Here is a 21,576-nt window from a genome sequence, read left to right on the forward strand (position 1 = left end):
CAACATAACATACTGAAGTTGCATATATCGTGCAAAGTTTACTGAAGTAGAACAAGGTTTTGGGTGGGTTATGTCCAGCTACAAAGATGATGACAGGTATTTTGAATGCTTCTTTAGGAAAAAGTGGTTATGATAGCTTTATATTTGCTTTGTTTGAGTAGGTGAATCCCTTCCATTGAGCTCAGGTAACCAGATCACGGTTAGATTTACTTCGGTTGGACCAGTAACAGCTAAAGGATTTCATTTTGTCTATCAAGGTGAGACAACCTGGACAAATGTGTACATTTATTCTTTTCATCACAAATTCTAAATCATCAGAGAGGAACAGACCAACAATGTAGAGGAAAGTAACAGCCTGTTAACAATACAACAAGTTTCACTATTTCTGCATGTTTTGAAAAATGTTTAGGATCATTCTTTTATGTGTATTTTAAGCTTAAATCAAATATTTAAGAAGTATGAGAGGTTCCAAATTTAAGATGGCAGTTATAGAAAGCAGCTGTTTCTGTTTGCTAATCTGGTTGACTAATGTTAGATGCATCTGGCTGCTCAAACCGGTTTATTTCTCAATTTAAATATGAATAACTTAGGTATTATTACCTGTGGGTGACTCAGTGATCTTACTGTTATTTAGATACTTCTGGTTTACATTATCTGCCTTTTTATGGGTCAAATGCAGAAATGATTATACATCAGTACTTGCAACTGCAAGTCATTCTTTCATTAAATTTAAATCCTGATCTGACAGTCAGAATACACATTTAGAAATCCACAAGAATAAATGTAAATATCCGTATGACACAGTAATGTTATTTTTAAAACATATATTAGCTGAATATTTCATAGTAGTATTTCTTTCCAGTGCTATTTTAGAAAGGTTTCAGCGTGGATGTTATGCATTGGTTTTAATCTTGGCAAGGGTATCAGTGCTGTGCTATTCTAAATAGTAACTCAGACATCAGAAGTATGTAATCCATATTATGAAGCTTCATTTGGGTATTATGAAAATGTTCTTAACCAGCAAATAACTGAATGTTTCTTCCAGTCATTTTGAATATTTGTGGTTCAAAATCTGTATTCCTCCATCATATCTAAAATTAAGAATCCACAATTGTTTGTACATTTGCAGCTGTTCCAAGAACAAGTGCAACACAGTGTAGCTCTGTGCCTGAACCGAGATTTGGAAAAAGGATTGGAAATGAATTTGCAGTTGGGTCATTGGTTCTTTTTGAGTGCAATCCAGGCTATATCCTCCATGGGTCAACAGCAATTAGGTGTGATACAGTACCAAATGCATTGGCACAGTGGAATGATTCACTCCCTACATGTGTTGGTGAGTTCTTAAGGCTTTTTAAAAGGACTAATTACTGCCTAAAGTGTAGACCATTCTCTAGCTGAATGTGTTCCTTCTTTGTCATCTGTATGGTATTTTATTCTTCTTTACTTTTATTCACTTTCTTCTTCATTCAAGGTTAAGATTTTACTCCTTTTTCTATTCTAACCTTGCTGTGATATTTAATGAATTTCATGAACATACTCTGCTGCTATAAATTATATGCCAGTTTATTTTACCTTAACATCAGTGACAGTCCCTGGCTGTCCTTTAATCAAGACTCAGAAATACCAGTTTGTGCCCTGACTGCTTACAAGACTAAGATGCTTTCGCTTTGCAGATCTCTAACAAAATATTGCAAGCTATTAGAAAGAACACTACTATATTAAAAATCAGAAATAGTTAATGCTAATATTTCATTACAGAAAAAAGCAGTAATTTTTCTGATCAGAAAATACATTTTCTCTACTTCTAATCATACAAGATTACATTACCAAAATTTAATTTTGATATCATTGTGCATCCAATGACATTGATAATGCTGGTTTGCACCAATTAAAAATCTGGTAAATGTGCTAAAAAGCCCTGCAATAAAGACAGAAAATTCTAATGGTACATTTTACCATAGGCTTATGTCAAGGGCAAATATGGCACATTTACATATTAAGTTTAATTAATTAGAGTTTGGCTTGGTTTTTATATAGAAAAAAATAGTTGTTTATAAATGAATTTAGATTGGTCATCATTTGGACAGATGTTTTTGCAACTTCATTAAACTTTTCCATCTGTAACATCTGTTGCAGTACTGACCATATTATACATATTTTTTTCAAATTGAATAGATTGAAAACTATTCATTTTGAGTATGAAGACATCTGAAGAGCTTCATTTTCAACCAAAACAGTCAATATGAGTTAAAGTTACTGTACTTTTCTTGATAGAAAACAGATTTTTAATAAAAAATATCATAACCCATTGCAGAAAACACATTATGATATTGACTGCAGCATTAAGAAGTACATAAACAGATTTTTAGATGAATGGAGGAAAGGAAAATAGAGAACATTTTTTCACTGGCTGTTTTTATTCTTCCATGCTAATCAGCTGATAATGCATGGTAGAGTAGAGTCTGAGTGTTTTTCAGTAAAATAAAGGATTTTCTCCAAAATACTAGAATCCTGATAGAGACCAAGACTAAGTACCACTGAGGTAATTTTAATAAAATATTATTAACTGGCTATTATACACAAATAATGTTTATTTAAGGCATAGGAATTATGTATCAATAAGAAGCCAAAGTATGTAGCTATATTTCATTTATTCTCAATGTTTGCAGTTTAATCAGTAGAACTGTACTTTTTACCCCCTTGAAATGTATTTCCTTGTTTTTCAGATATAACAATGTAACAGAATATTTAAATAATTATTTTGACCGTTGATCACAATTTATTACTGATACGTTAATATGTGATTTAGTCTGTGGAAGAGAAAGCTATCTGTCTCTAGGCGAGTTGAACTGACAAAGGGTTACAGGCCACCCTATGTGTGAAAAACACTGTGCCAGTAAATGTGGTAAAATATATACGAGGTGAAAATTACATTAATCTAAATCAATTTAATAATTGAAGTGGTAGACATTAATAATAATAAAATTAATAAATATTAAATTACCTTAACTTTAGTGAATGCTTGAATATTTACTTACAGATGGTAGACATCAATCATTCTGTCTGTTCATCCTCTTATCAGTAATTATTTAAAAACTTCAAGTGACACAGACCTTTAGTTTATCGATGTAGTTCCCAATAGATTCTATCAGTTATATGCCACACAAAATGTGGCTACAGTATTCATTATTAAGATAAGTTCTACCTTTTTTCTAAATCCTCATATTTGTACCTAATGAAATCCATTCAGAACTTAGCAGTGTTGCATATAAGTGATACATTAGCTTTTAATGGTTTTGATAAACCATCTCATCCATCTTTTCCTTCGACTTCTTAAATACCAACAGAATATCTGTATCTGGATTAAGCTGTAATATTCTTTGTCCCTGTTAGAGCATCTAATGATCTAGACGAGATAAATTCAAGATGAACATTCAGAAGAGAAACTTGATGGTACTGAATGCCTCTGTCCTATGTCATGCATAACACATTAATCCATGGGCATGGATATGATGAGTGCAGTATTGCAGGGGTTTAGCAATTTCTTTACTAATGTGATAGATCTATAGTCTTTTATGTGATAACTCACACAAGCAGAAAACAGTCAAAGAGTTGACATTGGTGCTATTAATTATTAAGACAACAAAGTAGCAATATTAAGAAAGAATGTATCTTTTTTAAGACATGTTTCTGTCTTTTATACTAATACAATACATAACTGTTCAAAATTCATTCTTAACACCTAAAAATAATGCTTTATTTTTGTAAGATTATTAAGAGACAATAGAGTGGATTTCACTTTGTTAAAGGTCAAAAAATAAAGGGAATATGAGCATGATTCTGCCAGGTAGAAAACTGAGATAATTCTAATTTTCCTTTATTCTTCTTTGGTCATTTAAAAGAAGGGTTTAGAGATACAAATTTTATTTTCCTGAGGCAAATATAAATTATTTAAGATAGCATAAATTTAAATTTCTTCATCCATGGTATACTGAACCTTGTATAAACATTTATAATAACTTTTCTCACTTCTAAAGCATCATAAGGTTTTTTTTTGCCTTATGCATTTCCTTTCAGTGCCCTGTGGTGGAATTTTAACCAAGCGCAAAGGGACCATTTTGTCTCCTGGTTACCCTGAGCCTTATGACAACAATCTGAATTGCGTGTGGAAGATCACAGTACCAGAGGGAGCTGGGATTCAAGTGAGAATACTTACTATTTGCCTATTCTCATCATGTTTTAAACTGTTTTTCCTGATGATGTTTTTCCAAGAGCATGAAAAGATCATTTATTCATACATTTTTCTATCTCACTAATGATTCTGACGATGGAATTTATTGCACATCTTTTTATTCACACAGTTGTTAAAAGTTAAAAGATTTACAAATATCTTAAGTTACACTTCTAACTTTTTAATTAGAAGAAAATCACCAATAATTTAAAATGTGTTATTTCAGCAGGTCAGTGACTCCTTATAAGCCAGATGAAATAGTGAGACTTTTCTGTGATTTTTTTTTCTTTCCCAAAATGGATAAATCATCTCTAGCAAAGTGAAATTAAGTGGGTTGTTCCATAAACAAATTATATATGTTTTCCTAGAAACATAGATACTTACTTTGTAAGTATATATGTTTATATATGTATAACTTTGTAAGTTACTTACTCTATCGTTATGGAAGTTCATTGTGATGTAAAGATGCTTTGGTATGTTTCAATATGAGATGGGAATTGGCCCTTTAAAATATTGTCATGATTGTCATTTATTAAAATTTAGATTAAGAACTTCATAGAACACACAGCAGAAAAGTATCCATTAAGCTAAGTCATGTATATCTCACTCTTCAGAGTTCACTAAAGAGACTGACAGAAATCTGATTATTGGAAAGGCAGTTGAGTTTAATAAATTAGGACCTTTAAACATCATCTGTTCAAATTCCAGCAAAACGCATATAAAGAAGTCATGGTAGCAAGTTTTCTCTGTCTACTTTTAGTTCAAAATAGAACTACTGTAGAAAATGAATAAAGAGCTCAGTTTCTGTAGGTATAGATTTAATAATGAAAACCAGGAAAACCATTGTGGACAGTTTATTAAAGCTTTTAAATAAATTACATCACAGAGCTTTTAGGATAATAAAGTCTACTGAGTCAAGAAAAGTTCAAAAAATAGTATGACCTCATACTTTGTGGGTTAATAGGCATTCAGAAAAATCTATCTTTTTATTTTAAATAACTAAAAATACTTAAGAAAAATGTAAAAACTTTATGGAAGAACACAGAAATCATCACAAATACAACCCAAGTCCATACATGATGACATCTGTGAGTTCAATCTTCAAAACGACCAATGCCTATTAACAATAGTATTTATTTACCTAAGGCAGTTTTGAGATTGATTTTGAGGAACACTTCTTGATTTAAACAGTTGACTAAGTTAGGATACTTTGTTCTGTGTATTTCTTATACAATCAGTAACCTAAGTTAAACACTAGGAGGATAGTTCAGAGCATTTAAATTAAACATTAATTGGTATCCTAAGAGGCAGTCACTGTTGCTTTTTGGGTTGTTTATCTCTTATCACAGACTGCATTAGGTGATTAAATTACTAACTTTGAAGTTAGGTGTCTAATCTGTATGATATTCTTTTGCTCTAGAGTCATAATAAAAAGTTATATTTACTGTTTGCTTTTTTCTAGTTCTTCTGAACTTTTTTGATGAGCTAGTGAATACCATCCCTTTCTATTATCAGTTACTGAATAAGTTATTCATTTATACTTGTATAAAAGTAATGACAACAGAAGAGTTTCATGGACATACTTGTGTGATTGTAATCAGATTTGTAGAACATTTAATATTGCCACTGAAGCAGGACAGTCACAAAGTGTGATGTTCATGCTTGATCCTTTGAATCCTGCCTGATATTCAGGGCTAGGTCTGAGCAAGATAAAGTCCTTGATATAGTAAACTGAACACAGCTGACACGGGGTCAGTAAGATGGAGTATACATCAGAAATCATTATACTATTTTTACTGCATTATTTTTCATAACTGATTTAGCTTTAAATCCATTAATGATATAATAAATAGCATCAGATCTGTTTTGGGTTGGGTTTTTTTTTCAAAGAAAATACCTGAATATGTGTATATAAAAATGTAATTATTACTGTGAAAATCAGCTACTTGAGGCAACATTTGAAAACTTGGGTGACTGATTTCGTCCAACCTGGGAATGCAAGCAAATGCAGATATTGAAGATATCCATGACAGCTAATGTTTTTGTGCTTATTTAAATGCATAAAATATCTGGACATTTTTTCTAACCAATATATATATACCCTCAAAGTAACAAAGACACTTCCCCAGCTTAAAGGAGATGAAAATAATGTGTCACCAATGCATATTCCTCTGTGAAACATGTAGGTGGAAATTTAGACTATTCAGGCATAATAACTATCAATGTGTATGATTATGTTGTTGAATTTGTTGAAACACTGTGATCAGATGCAAATGCTGAGCTGTTTCGTACCACATCAAAAAGCAGACATTTAAAGGTAGATCTAGGTAAATATGAAGTGTGCACCAAAAGTCTGTCTTTAGGCATGTAACTTGAATACCTTATATCAGGAAATTAATCTGCCATAGTTCCTTATGAAGTTAGGGCAGAAAGGCACCTGGAGTAGATAATTCAAAACATCTAATATAGCGTCTAGCTCTGAAAGTATGTCTGTCTGTTTATTAACTACATGGGGTAGTTAGGGCAATTTGTACTAAAATAGATGTTTTAAATTAAGTGTTTTATGATGAATATAAAAACTGTAGTCAGCATCAATCTGGCCCTGAAAACACGTTAAAAAAATAAGATAATTTGATATTTGTTCTGAAGATTTCCTAGGTGCCTACATTTCCAATTCTATATATCTTAAGAAATATTCCTGACAGAGACAACACCCATAAAGTTTCACCTAAATCCCATAAAAAGCAACAAATGAACAGCCAAGTCTTGTAGTTTTCTGAGAGAACAGATCCAGGGGACCTCCTCCAAGTATCTAAAACACAGTAACAGTCAAAGCCTCTCCATGGCTTCATTTTTTTAGAAGAAATATCATCCTTCAGCTGTAACATCTAACCAGTTCCTACAAAAAAGTACAGTAATGCCCCATCCAAGAAATAAGTGACCAAACTGAATATTCCTTTTACCTAGAAGAAGGGGCAAGTGACATATTTCACCTAGAAGAGTAACTTCATTACCTAGTTGTACTAGAACCGATGCTTATTTCTTCTGTTGAAGCTATTCCATTTTGGAAGAAATAAAAGGAAGAATAACTGAGACAGAAGAACAGTAAAAGAAGCATAATTCTCTAACCTAGTGGCTAAGGTACCCCTTTTTGAGGGTGATTGGGGTTTCATCTGTGCTTTTGCCACTCTTGCAATGCTTTTCATTAAAAAAAAAATGGCCAGACCCTCTCCCCTCCAAAGTGGGAACAGGAACCTGGTATTTCTCTACTACAGCGGGTGTATTTTCACTAGGTGAGAACAGATATATCCTCCCTGTTGCAGTTTATCTGCTTACCACTTTGCATCTCTGTGAATGGAAGGATGTTGTCACCTCTGGAATGAATGAAGCTTTTTGCTTGTAGCATGCTAGTGACTGCTCCTCTTCAAGAGATGAGTCAATGATGAAGGTAACCAAACAGGAGGTTGCTCTTGCCTGGAGGCAGAACTGAACATGGCAAGAGAGATGAAGCAGTGTACATCACTGTGGGAGTGGTTTTAGCCCTGGATAAACCAGAGAATCACAAAGAAACTGCAGTAATTGACAATACTATGTTTTTGTCTTCCTTTATGTCCTCCAAACAAGGGAATCATATTCTATACTCAGGTGATTTTCACAGTTCTGTGACTCTTGTCAGAGGTGGTATGTAGTTGTCACTAAGGGTCACAGGATTTAGTAGTCTGAATTGACAATTAAATTAAAAAAAAAATAATTTGCAATGCAATTTTATTCTCATAATGATGATTTTCTGTTCTTTTTGACAATGAGAGAAAGGCACAAGTCTCCATGATTGAAAGCAACAAAGGCTACAATTTACAGTGGTCTTTGTGCTTGAATACAGACAGGAAGAAGTTTATGTTCTTTCCCTCATATTTTTCTTCGTAGGTGCAAGTGGTGAGTTTTGCCACAGAACACAACTGGGATTCCTTAGACTTTTATGATGGTGCTGACAACAATGCTCCAAGGCTTGGAAGTTATTCAGGTGACTGAGAAAATTTTACATTAAGTGTTTCACAGAGTCAACTCTTTATTGTAAACACAGAACTCTTTCTAGTTTGTGTGTGAGTGTGTGTGTGTGTGTGTGTGTGTGCTTGTTTCTCCTATAATTAACAACAGGTAGTATTCTTTATCAGTTTTAATCAGTTTTCTCTTAATAGACTTCATAAAGCTGAATATTTGAAAATACTAGAAATGAAATAACATTCAGGGGCTCCCAAACTAGATATATATTAATCTCATTGTTTGCCCACTCTTATAGCAGGGTCCAGAAATACACACCTCTAAAAGAGATGCCTCTTGAAATTGTACATGACTAAAGGATGTATTCTTTATCCTTATTTTAGATAAACAATGCAGTTCTGTTTGCTTTTTTTGTTTGTTTTGTTTTGCTCTTTTCCTTTATTCTACTTAATTCATGTGTATGGAATGTGATCACAGGCAATAAGATTGTTGTCTTGTCTTGTGCTGAAAAACAAATAAATAGTCAATCACATTTCTAAGAATAGCCCTACAGAATATGTTCAGGGATGCTTCATATATTTAACTGTTATATTTAAAATTATTCCAGTTACACAATTTGCTCTTGCTTTTATGAAAACCCTAGTGAATAATTCTTATTTTTGTAGATAAAGGCATGTAATACAAATTTATATCAGACCTTGCTTCCCTGAGTACCTGCAGTTCACATCTCTGATATTGTGGTGTACTGAAAATGTAATAAAACTTTCATAGGGACAGATATTCAATAGCATCCATGATGACAAAATATGGTGGAATTGGTTATGTGACTTCTCTCTCCCCCTCTCATTCTCTCCCCCCATTCCTCCCTTTCCCTTTCTCCCTTTTTATATACAAGCACATTGATGTATGTATTTAGTTCAGTTTTGGTGCATTTCAATAATATTTTTATTTCTCTTTTCAGGGACAACCATACCTCCACTTCTCAACAGCACATCAAATAATCTGTACCTAAATTTTCAGTCTGATATCAGTGTTTCAGCTGCTGGATTTCATCTTGAATATACAGGTAATTCAGAAATGTTCAGTTACCGAAGAGTGCTGCTGGTTCCAGACGTCAGTTGTAACTAAAGTATGTGAAAGAGGAATAATCAGTCCTATTGCATATAATGAGCTACATGCTATTACCTCAAAGTCATGAGTAAAATCCTATTTAATTCCAAATGAGCAAGAACAGGGCTGAAACCTGTTCTGTAAGGACTGGGAAGTTTATTTTTAGCTTGAAGGGAGGGTGGGGGGAGAGGGGTTGGCGGTGTGTGTGTGTGTGCTTTCACCTTTAATTTGGTTTTGCTCTCTGAATAGTTTTTCTGAACATACAGCAGCAAGGACAGAATGCAGATATTCTCATTTGATGATCCTAGACCCAAGATACAACATATTTATGTAACTGTTGCAGGCAAAACCAGGATACTGATTTTGGGGATTTCAATTTAACTTATTTGCCAATTAACAATTAAATGCTGATTCTGGTATAGAAGAAACATAATAAAAATGAAAGCCTTAGGAAAAACTCCCCTGCTTCCCACCAGACACTTCTGCACACACACACACTTTCCTGTTTTCACCAAGCACCACACTCTCTCCCTTTGGTGAGGTAAGGGCAGTGCAGCAGGTTGGGTCAGTGGGCTGTTCCCTATGGTCCTTTTTAGGGTCCCACGTCTCAGCGCCTGCTGGGGTGTACACAGGCTCCAGCCCCTGCTCAGCCAGCTGCTTCAGCTGCAGCCTCTGCTCAGTCATGTTATCTCCATCTTCCTTCAGTGAGGTCGTCTCTCTCCTCCTGCTCTGGCCTTGCTGTTCCTTTTCTTGGTGCTGACTGCTTTTTCTTAAATATGTTCTCTCAAGCACATCTGATTGGTTCAGAGGCACCACAAAGTCCTGCAGTGGGTGCAGCTGTGTCCTGCAGTGGAGCAGTTGGAGCTGGCACAGTGTCTGGCACAGCCCCTGGTCTCTTCTTACAGATGCATCCCCCCTGCAGCACCACACCCCACAACCCCCTGCCAAAATCTGCCAGTTATGCCCATTGCAATATGTACTGTATAGCATGTATTCTATATATATATACATGTAGGACACACAAATAAGTCACGCTCGGTGGTACTGAGAGAATGAATGAACTTAAAATAACAGCTGTGCTTCTTAACTGACCAATGCTCACAGGTTGGTGAGAACACAGCAGAATTATTTCAAATGTTTTTATTAATGCAGAGTACCTCACCAGCAGAAAAGGCTATAATTATAAACATACTGTCTGTCTGAATGAGATTGCCTTAGCTGACTGACAGGAATTCTGGCAATCACTAATATTTTGATGCAGGATTTTTGTGTTTGTTTTTTTTTTTTCCTTTTTTCCCAGCTGTGCAGTTCCCTCTTCTCGTACTGATTCTGGTGTCTGATCTACATAATTGTATGATGTTATTTCTTGTCAGTCTCACAGTATGCAAATCCCATGCTCTGGTTGTCTGATTAGCCGGTGGGAGAACACAGCTTTGCAAAATTGCTGCCTGATCGCTTGTCTATAACTAAACATTAATTATAGGTTAGAATTATCCTGCCATTTCCTTGAAATGCAGACACTCTCAGCTGCTTACAGCTTCAGAGTGGAAAAAAGTACAGGAAATTATGAAAACAAAGTAAAATGAGACTGAATCCAGTGAAAGTGAAAATGCATCTGTGTATTCCTATGTGTCCAAATAAATGAAATGTATAATATACTGCCAGTATACAACTTTTACCAGTAAGGAAAGAATTCACAGTATATCATTTAAAGTATTGGTCCATGACAAAAACAGTGTCTATGTATGTGTGTATAGATTTTTACAAGGGTGCATGTGTAAATCTATACAAATGCATTAGATTTTCAGTGAGTGTATAAAGCCAAAGTATATGCTGAAAATTTGTGGTTCAGGAAATAATATTGATGTTCCTCAGTAGATGCCTAATTAACCAGTAGCACAGTGAAATATGCTGGTTTACAAGATTAATGATTAATTAACTTTTCATGTACAGGTGATAGAAATATGTGATTTAAACATCATATGGATTGTTGTCGTTTAACCCTGGTGAGCAACTAACTATCACACAGCTGCTCATTCACTCCATGCCTGCAGTGGGATGGGGAATAGAATCAGAAAAAAGTTAAATTTGTAGGTTCAGGTGAAGATAGTCTAACAGGACAGAAAAAAGATGATGATGATGATAATAACAACAGTAATAATAATAATAATAATATGAATATGAATATACCATGAGCACTTAGTGTGTATTTTGAGTTCTAGGCACCAGCTGTTTCAGTCCATACCATCCATGACCATTACTCCCCACCACTCACTAAGAAAGACATAGTCTCTATTGTCTGAGGATTAGAGCAAAGTTTTGTGACTTTTTTTTTCCCCTCTAATCTGTAGCTTTTTTTTTTTTTTTTTTTTCAAGAAGAGACTATGGAAAATTCTGCATTGGTTTGAATCATGAATTTGAAACAGGAGGTTAAGCTAATAGACAATACTTTCTCATCATTGTTAGAAAGGAAGACAGCAGAAACTGTATCTTGTGTATCTTTTGGGTCTTTGTCTCACAGTTTTCTGCCATGGAGGGAGAAGAATTTTTGTCGGGATTCCAGAACTCATGATATTGCTGTATTTCTACTGAAAATTCTCCAGAAGTGCATTGATCAGAACAGAATTCACTCTTCTTAGCTGTCCTGGTCATCTCTGACTCTCAGACAACATTTCCTGCTCGAAAAGTTGTGAAAATGCTTTTAGATATAGTCAGCAAATGGAAAGTAATAGCCACAGTTTAATGTTAGTGTTTCATACATCTATTTTATTTCACTGGAGCCTATACTGACAGAGGTCATAATGAGAAGTCAGCTAAATTAAAGTCAGTCTTTGAAAAGCACATCAGAGTTAAATATTTATATTAAGCAGTTTTCAAGTGAGTTAGCTATAAACGTTTTTTGTTCAATATGTGGTGTATCTTCCAATTTTATTTCATGTATTCTAGGAGACACAGTTCTGAGGGGAAGTGCACCCTGGTTGCCAAAATGATTACTTTTTCATTTCAACAACAGCTTTTTCTAAGATTTGATTCTGTTTCATTTCCAATATCTCTTTTCATCCTTTATTAATACTTTTTTCACACTGTCCAGTCTGGCTCATCTTTTGAACTGCTAGGAAATCCAAATGCATTTTTTAATACAAAAATAAACAAAACAAAAGGAACTTTATTTGTTGAAGAATTTTTTTAGTCTAAGTAAATGATTATTTATCAAAAGGAAATAAGTATTCATATTGCAAAATGGAATAGTGGTTTTATTAATAATCCTTTTTTAGCATATTTTGACTTGTTTGTTGAATCCTTAAATTCTCACTGTAATAATGACATGCAGTTTATGTATTCCAATGGATACCTTAAATATGAAAATATATTGCATTGAACATACGCTGCATCAACTGATGTACATCAGCAAAGAACACCACAGAATGGTCTGTAAAACACGTAAAGTTTATATGTTTTATGCCACTATGAATCTTAATTTAGTCCTCATTTTCTCTTACTAAAGTTTTGCTAGCTAGGTGATTTTTAGGCTGTATATGTAGTGCTAATATTCTTTGAAATTAGTTGAGGTTGTCAAATTGCCTCATACATGATTTCTGTAACATTCAATATATATTTAAAATAAGTAAAAAATGACACACTAATTTTCATTCCAAAATGTAATCCCTAGAAATATTTAAAGTGTGTATTTCTAACATCATAAATACTAAAACATTTCCATAAAATTACAGTAATAACTTCATTAAATAAAAAGACCTATTACATTAAGACTTGTGTAGTCCCAGAGTGCATTATCCAAAATTTCATTGGCTGGTTTTTTTTATTTAGAGCCTTAAGAGCTGTTGGAGAAGGGTGAGACAACATCAAATAGTTTATTTTTCTTTATATACAGTTCTTTTTATCTAAAAATTAGAAGATACTGAAAGCACGTTTTCAGTTAATGTCTATGTTAAAATCTCTTTCTAATGCAATGAAGTTAAAAATCTAAGACATTATACGGAGATAGTAGTATGGTGCACCACAAATGAGTCAATAAAAACCAGAGTGTGGCTTATGAATACATTTATGATTTTATCTGAAAAACTCTCATGACATTCTATAGACACAAGTTCTGAACCAGTCCTTAACTGGGAAGACGTCAAACCCTGTTATGTTTCAATTTTTTGAAAGACATTGTAGACATTCAAACTGTATATTTTTTTCAAGCATTATTTTATTGATTGAAGTGGGAACACAATAGGATGAAGACCTGTGATCTGGTTTGAGCTGTTAAGATACCTGCATTTAAATGAACTCATTTCACTTTGCATGGCCTGAGAATTCACATAGTTAGGTTGAGTATTGAAGCTGAAGGTTCAGTAGCTGGAAACTGAAAACTACTAACTGTTCAAAATAGATTATAAGCACTCATCTGTGTAAGCCAAGTACTGCTGTTCTTTTGCATTTATACTTTGTCAGTAGAGTGGATCACAGTGTAGGTCTCTGAAATGTAAAAAGTGGTTCTAAGCCCGTCAGCACCTTTGCAAAATAAATTCTTTGGTGGTTTTTTAGTTTGCAGTTTTCAAAAAGAAAATAAGAATTTGAAATATAAAAATCATCTGTTATATAGAAATAGGTTGCAAAATACTTGCTTGTATCATTTTGTACATGGCAAATATGTATGGGATCAGTAAGTATATCATCAGTATATACAAAACTTTTATTGTCATAAGTGAAGAAACATTACATCCTTTTCTGTGAACCTGCAGAGGAAAGGCCTGAAATAAATCAGTTTTTCAAAGCAGCAACATTCCTTTCCATGCAAAGTGATGCAAGCCACTATTGAATATCATTGAAAATATTTTGTTGCTAAATTTTGTACATTACTTAATAACAAAATATAAAATAATTAAAAAAAAAATCACAAAGTTAACAGTAACCAAAAGTAATGATTACAACTGCTCAGCCTGTGGATCTGAAATCAATTATTTCTGGTTCCTGTTAACAGATTATCTGCAGTAAAAAAATAATAATAAAAATAAATAAATATTTTCCTCTCATTACTGTTCTCAGCAGAGAAAATAAGGACTGCAAAAGCATTAAGGACGTTTTCTCCAATTTAGGATTGAATTACACTTTATAGCAGAAAGGTTTTATTATCATGGTCCTGAGTTTTACTTCTATAAATAAAATGTACATGCCAATGATTTTAGTTCAAACAGTTTTTCCTTCTAATATAGTTTTATATAAAATGTCATGTGTGCAATACATTTTGAAGAATAGGAATTACAACCAGATTATCAGTTTAATGTCTACTTTCTGAATGCTAGATGTTGAGGATTTTTTTTTCATTTTTACAATACAATGTTATTGTAAAATTATGGTAGTGAAAACTACTTTTGATGTACAAAACATATGTTACAGAGAAAAAATAATGTGTATGCTTTATTCATTCCTTAGAATTTGTGTTAGCCTTCAACCTTCCTATAGTATAAAAATATACCATTGCAAATAGTAATTTTTACATAATGTGATTCTTATATGAAATTACCAGTTAAATTAGTAAGTTTTTAAACATGCAGAGGTTGATAATATTTTGAAATAGTACCATTACTGAATCCCACAACATTTCCCTATTACCCTATATACTGATGTCACTTAACAGTCCTGGCTTCACAACTAGTTAGGGTGTAATTCTTACAGTAAGCAAAGACAGTAACTGGGTTGCTTATACTTAATGTTGCACATATTCTTATTTTCCTGGGTCTTTCAGGAATGGATAGATGAATGAGGAAGTGCAATGAAGAGATACAATGCAATGAAGAAGAATTTGTTTCCCTTTTTGATTACCATAAAAAAAAAGCATATGGTCACTTTGCAAACTAGCTTCTATTGTAATCAGAAATTTGAAATATTAGTGTTATAACTCTATAGATACTTCATTAAAAATAGCAGATTAAGTGAAACATGATGTAAATATTTACTCTGTGTGTGTGTGTGTACATGAATGAAAGAACAGAATCAGACTTGTGAAAGCCTGAAAGCAGGTGAGCAGTTACACTTTGAAGTGTTTTTCCTGGTTTTTGCACTTGATGTGGTATTGACCAGCATCCCCTGGAACAGATGGTGGGAAAGTGGCGGTGCTCCCAGTTTGAGCTAGGTAGGCTATATTGAGGAGTGAGACTGAAGGTTGACATTACTGAGTTTGAGCCAGGAGACAGTGGAAATTTAGAGGAGTCTTCGGAGACTGCAGATTGTTGGGAAGTGTTTGTTGCCACCCTGATTACTTCTTTCCTTTTCCTTTATTCAGAAAAGAAGGTTTTTTACTTTATATAACAGATGTTCCAAAATAATATGCCACTTCCTTGTCCACAGAGAAACTGCTGGTACCCAAGAGATTCCTAAAACATACCAGTACAATGTACACAGACACTCTCTGAGTCTAAAACTGGATTTTGTGTTCCTTAGTATGTCTAATCTTCTTAATTTTTCACAGCTATAGGTTTGGACTCTTGTCCTGAACCACAGACTCCAAGCAATGGGGTCAAAGTTGGAGACAGGTACATGGTTGGAGATGTGGTGTCTTTCCAGTGCGATCAGGGTTATTCTCTTCAGGTAAGCCAAGTTTCCAATTTCAAATTGTCCCTTTTAGTTCTTTCACATGGTTATGTTTGACTCTGTCAATATGAAATGAACACTGAACTAACTCTTCAGGAGTTGTGAACATGTGATAAGCTTGCAGGACTTGTAGGCTTTTCTGCCAAATATTAAATTAGCAACTACCCAAATACTCCATCAGAAGTGTTTGGCTCTGTGCTTCCTCTGCATTAGTGATTATAGGTTGTTATCTGTTATTGACGGCATCTTTAGTTTCATAGCTGAGATATGAAGTGTTGGCAAGCTAAGTTAAATCACTTGATGAGCAATTATCAATAGTTCTCTATGTACAGGAGGAAAAAGAAGGTGAGTGAAGAGGGGGAATAAGAGCAAACGAAAGGAAATAATGGTTTTTCTTAGGAAATCAGATAGTGTCAGTTATTTTCTTTCAGTAATTTCTTGGGAATTTTAATGCAATTTTTTTTTCAAAAATGGGTGTGTTTTTGCCAAGCAAATTTGCTATGCTCTTGCATTAGCAAAAGGTATAGCTAAAGACAATACAGTGATTGTAAACAGCAATTAATTTACCTCTTTGAGCTATTTAGCATATATAACGAACAGGAATCTGTCTGGCTACAGAAAAGATTGTGAAAATATTTTCCAAAAATTGTACAGTTACAGTGTAGAACTAAATCTAAAATTGAGTGTTGTTTCCACTTGTGGCACTCCCCTAAAGGACTAAGGTTCCAACTGATAAGTTACTATTTTCAACAACTATGGATTTTGTCATGTGTGACTCTGCAGACTCTACAGTCTCCACTTCATCTAGCTCTTTGGGAGCTTAAAAAGGGAGAAATCACATTACCTATGCATATTAAAAAGAAAAGTCTTAAAGGGAGAAAATGTTTTGTAACATGATTAACTGCTAATGGACTTACTGATACCTTTGGAGTAAAGTGGCAAAAGGATAACTTACCTGCCCTTCTTCCTTCATTAATATCAGTCTGGCCTGTAACACATTAATGAGTGTTGGACTAACTAACTGAAATTTTAAAAATCCTAATACTTTCATTTATTTTACATAATTCTGTGATGACCAAAATACTGGGTTCATATGTAATGCATCAAAAAATAAAAATTGAATTACTTTTTTAACTAAAAGAAAAATAAATAAAGCTGCAGTTTATGTATTGTGATAGAAACTGAATTAACTTGTCTGCTTCCAGATCTCAACTGCCATTTGGATTTGGGACCTGTATTCCAGTTTCCCCTTCAAGACAGAGTTCCTAGTCATGTCTGCAGCCTTATAGCATTTCAAGAATAACTGAAATGTTCTGTGATTGCAGCTCTGACAATGACTATTGAAGTTTACTTGTTATGTTGCCCGATTTTAGCTAGTCATTCTTGGGAACAACCTGTCAATTGTTTTTTCTTCTTTATTTTAATTTCATATTTAAATACAAACCTGTGAGCAGACAAGCCACAGTAAATGGTTGGAATAAGGAAAATATAAAGAACATTGGAGCACAGACCGTGGAAACACACATGTAAAACCTCTTCCCTTTGTATTGTTTTTCTGGCTTATGCAGTATGACTTTGCCACTTCATTTTTTTTATTAATATTATTACTTGTTTTTGTTGGTGGTCTGTTTGTTTGTTTGGTTGTTTTTTTCCAATAAGTAGATAAGCATACTCTGAGGAAAGTGTTTTCTTCTCGGAGAGAAAAAAGAATTGGTTGCAGATTGATTAATAAACTATTCAGTTACCCTGGATCCTTTAGAGATATTCGGTTCCCACAAATGCTACAGGCTCTAAACAGATAAGGAGGTTTAACTTGAAAAACTAACTCTTTTCTTCATATGAATGTTGAACAGACTAAAAGCTACTGATTTTTTTCTGCTAGGTCATCTTAAAGTGTATGCTATATGGTTTTGCAAGATATCCCAAACACAGTTTTCTCTTAAGTTTTCTCCTTTTCATGTGCTGTCTCTGGAAAACAATTAAAATTACATGAGACTAATGAACAACACAAAGGGTCATTCTGGTGGGTCATGGAATTTATCTGTAGAAGGTTGCCTTGAAATCATAACACATCTGTTGCAAAGGGACAAATGTAAAGAGATTCCTTAAGTATCTCAGCTTTTGGCAACTTAAGTGAACTGTTTTGAGGGTAAGGACTGCATTTAAAATAGATATGAATTTAAGATGTAAAGCCAATACTGTATAAAGTTTGTATCTTTTTATCATGTGCAACAAATGATGCAAATCAATACTATGTAAATGATGCTTCAGTTAGACCTTCAGTTTCTAGACCCTTTAGCTTATACTAAAGTGGGTATTATAGAATTCAGCTGGATACTGTTACACTGTTAGAAATAATATTAAGGGCATGGCCACAATTATCTAGTGGGTTAACATTCACATAATTAAAATTACAGTCTTTCTGTTGTATTGAAAGCATGATACAATTCACAGTATACAATATAATTGTTATACCTTTATGTTTTTATATATTTGATGATGTTTTAAGTTATAAATATTTTTTGTTGTGATACTAATGATATGTCATATATTATATAATTTTATTATATGAATTAGAAAATATTGTGTCATTTTAGGGACATTCACATATCACCTGTATGCCTGGACCAGTTAGAAGATGGAATTATCCTATTCCAATATGTTTAGGTATGTTCAGCTTACATAAACTTCCTCGAATATGCCAGAATGAGAAAACCAGAGAACTCAAGAGTTAAACATAAGGGAAGGAATGGGGAGAACTGAAGAACTTAATTGAAAGTGAAGATATTCAAATTAAGCTGAAGCTTTTCAAAGTATGCTCCATAGTTATGTTGGCAAAGCTTTTCTGAAATGTCCAATCAGAAAAAGAATGAATGAAATATGTTCTAGTCAGCATCTATCATCAATTCACTATCAGTGATGAGATCTCTAGAGACCCTTGCAAACATAGTTAATTTATTTATGAATCATTTCGCTGGTATAGTGATGAGTATTATAGAAAATACTAAAATAGAAATAGCATTACATCTTCACCTCTAGTAAGTCCAACATAGGCATGACTGCCCAATTTAAGAAGATACATTGTTTTTCAAATTAAACTGTATATATGACCATATTAATATTAATGGAAGAAGCAATGGATGCCTGCCAGAAGCCCAAATGAAACATTTGAAGTGCACTTAAATATACCCTCTTTACGTAATGAAGAAATGTGAAGGATATAAGGCTCTTTATATTTGCATTCTCTTTCATTGAAGTGCCGTTTTGTTTGGGTTCCTCAACAGTAAAAGTTATCTGTATCTGTAATCTTGAATGTATGGAAAGCAGGATGCTACAGATCTCATTAAAGGTTTCGTACTTTGCTTTTCTTCAAAACAGATCATATATCCTCTTGAGCTGCCTCACATAATCCTGTTCTTAATCCTGTGAGGTGTTAAAAACCTCCTACGAGGTACTGAGCTCCCGCAGCTTAGAATTTATAAATATTCAACAAAATTCAGGTATTTGTAAGAATTTTTTCAGGAGTTAGCCTTCAGTTTCCATCATTATATATTAATATATGTTTAGGAAGACTGATAAGATAACTGTGCTGCTCTGCGGTGACTTCTGAAGAGAAAGACGCTGTGCTAAAATTTTGGGGAGGGTATTTTCCTTTTTTTCTTTCATATGGTATTGGTTACAATATATATACATATGATATCATTATGATATAGATATGACTTTTAATTGTTTTTCAAAGGTTATAGCAACTATTAATAGGACAAAACTGTTAAAAAAAATGTATTTTCTATAATCAATATCTTCAAATCTACTATTGAAGTCTAAGTTACTTTATCCATTGATATCATACCTGAAAAAAATTTAAAATTAAGTTAAAATATGGATTCAAATTCTGTAGCTCTGTGTGTGTGTACATTTTCCAAGGCTCTTTATTTTATCTCATTTTTAGAACAGCAGGATACAAATTCAGTTTTTAAAAGGACTCTAGAAATGCTTTTAGTACAGAATTGTTTTAAAATACATTATTACCTTATATTATTCAGATACTCCTTTACAAACTGATATGGATTTGTGTCAGTATTGCTATGAGCTGGTGTGTACTCCTTGCCTGTTCACACGGGTGGTTTGTGCAGACAGAGTGTAGAGTAAACATCTGTTCTCTTTTCAGGTGCATGTGTCTCCCACATTAAAACCTAGTAAGTTCAGAGTAGATACATATTTTTTAAAATGCCTACTTGTAGATTACTTTGTTATAGGTATTTAGTGGTAAAGGAATATTTGTGTATTTTTTAAAATATAAGCCTAGTTATTATTATATTATTAATGCTGGAAGGATCTTCAATATTCTGGATTAATTTTTAGCTCGTTCAACTCCTCTGAAAAAATTGTCTTTGTTTTTGTTTTTTTTTTTTTACAGCACAATGTGGTGGTAGCATGTCAGACTTCAGTGGAGTGATCCTCAGCCCTGGGTTTCCGGGCAACTATCCTAGCAGTTTGGATTGCACATGGACAATAAAGCTGCCTATTGGTTTTGGTATGTGTTCTTTCATGGATTAAACTTGCTGTGGTTTTTATGGATTCAAACCACTTAACATAGATTTTATAAAATTCTGAATACTTATCCTGGGGAAAACAAAGGAATTATAATTAATATAAAGAAATTATCAAAGCCTTAAAAGAAAGATATAGAATAGAAAAGCTACAAGGTTCTTTGTTATTTAACATATACTGCAATCTTCTGATAAAGGCAAAATTGTTAGAATAAGTACAATTTTTCTAATTTAAAATTTCATTTCTCTTTGTGAGGTCATAAACCAAACAAAAATAAATAGCTATCACAAATATTTTAAAGCAAGTCAGTATTAGTTTAGATTAAGTTAAAGCTGCATTTGAATTCATTATTTTATTATTAAGCTGCTTTGCACATCCTAGGTGAACATCACAGCAGCATAGAAATATTCTTGGAAGGGACTTCTAGAAGCTTCCCACTCAAATTTGTCAAGCTTCCTACTCAAAGTGAAATTGTCAGTAACATCAGCTCAAGTCCACTATGGCAGGTCCTTCTTAGCAGGGCTGCTGCCCTAATAATTCCCAGCCTGTCCCAACAGAAAAGGATGTTGTGCTCCAGATGCAGAACTTCACATTTTTACTTGTGCAAATGTTTAAGAAGGGTCTTTTCACTCAGTCCTCAAGTTTTTCAGTGTTTCTCTGGACTGAAGTTGTGACATTTAGTATATCATCCACACCTCCTAAGTTAGTGTTCTCCATCTATTTGTTGAGGATGCAATGTCATCATCCAGGCCTCTCCTGAAGACATTGAATAGTGTAAGCTCCCATACCATCCCAGGGAATATTGTGCTTATTACTGGCTACCAACCAGATGCTGGATGACTAATTATGGCCCTTGGAGCCTTGAAATTCTGTTAATTTTTAAACTACTACTTCTCCATTCATCAAGCTCATATATGTTCAGCTTCCACAGGAGAATGCAATAGAAGACTAATCCAAAAGCCATAGCAGACTGGAAGTATATTATATCCACCCTTCTCCCTGTGTCAGTTTAATCATAGAAGGAAACATTGGTTGATTAACTGTGATTTTCTGTTAGTAAATCCATGTTCACTGCTCCTGAGTCCCTT

General features: G+C 33.6%; 1 protein-coding gene across 1 annotated transcript in view; it reads left to right on the forward strand.

The window, feature by feature from the left end:
- Window positions 1-21,576, forward strand: part of CSMD3 (CUB and Sushi multiple domains 3) — a 740,574-nt gene that overhangs the window by 589,321 nt on the left and 129,677 nt on the right. Inside the window, exons 33-40 of the mRNA XM_080381544.1 lie at window positions 162-257; window positions 1,130-1,333; window positions 4,078-4,202; window positions 8,156-8,252; window positions 9,192-9,296; window positions 15,816-15,934; window positions 18,535-18,604; window positions 20,355-20,471. Of these exons, the coding sequence (XP_080237670.1) occupies window positions 162-257; window positions 1,130-1,333; window positions 4,078-4,202; window positions 8,156-8,252; window positions 9,192-9,296; window positions 15,816-15,934; window positions 18,535-18,604; window positions 20,355-20,471 (933 nt within the window). The remainder of the gene's footprint in view (window positions 1-161; window positions 258-1,129; window positions 1,334-4,077; window positions 4,203-8,155; window positions 8,253-9,191; window positions 9,297-15,815; window positions 15,935-18,534; window positions 18,605-20,354; window positions 20,472-21,576) is intronic.

The sequence above is a fragment of the Falco punctatus genome, assembly GCF_963210335.1.
Source record: "Falco punctatus genome assembly, chromosome: 3".
In the NCBI taxonomy this organism is placed as follows: domain Eukaryota; kingdom Metazoa; phylum Chordata; class Aves; order Falconiformes; family Falconidae; genus Falco; species Falco punctatus.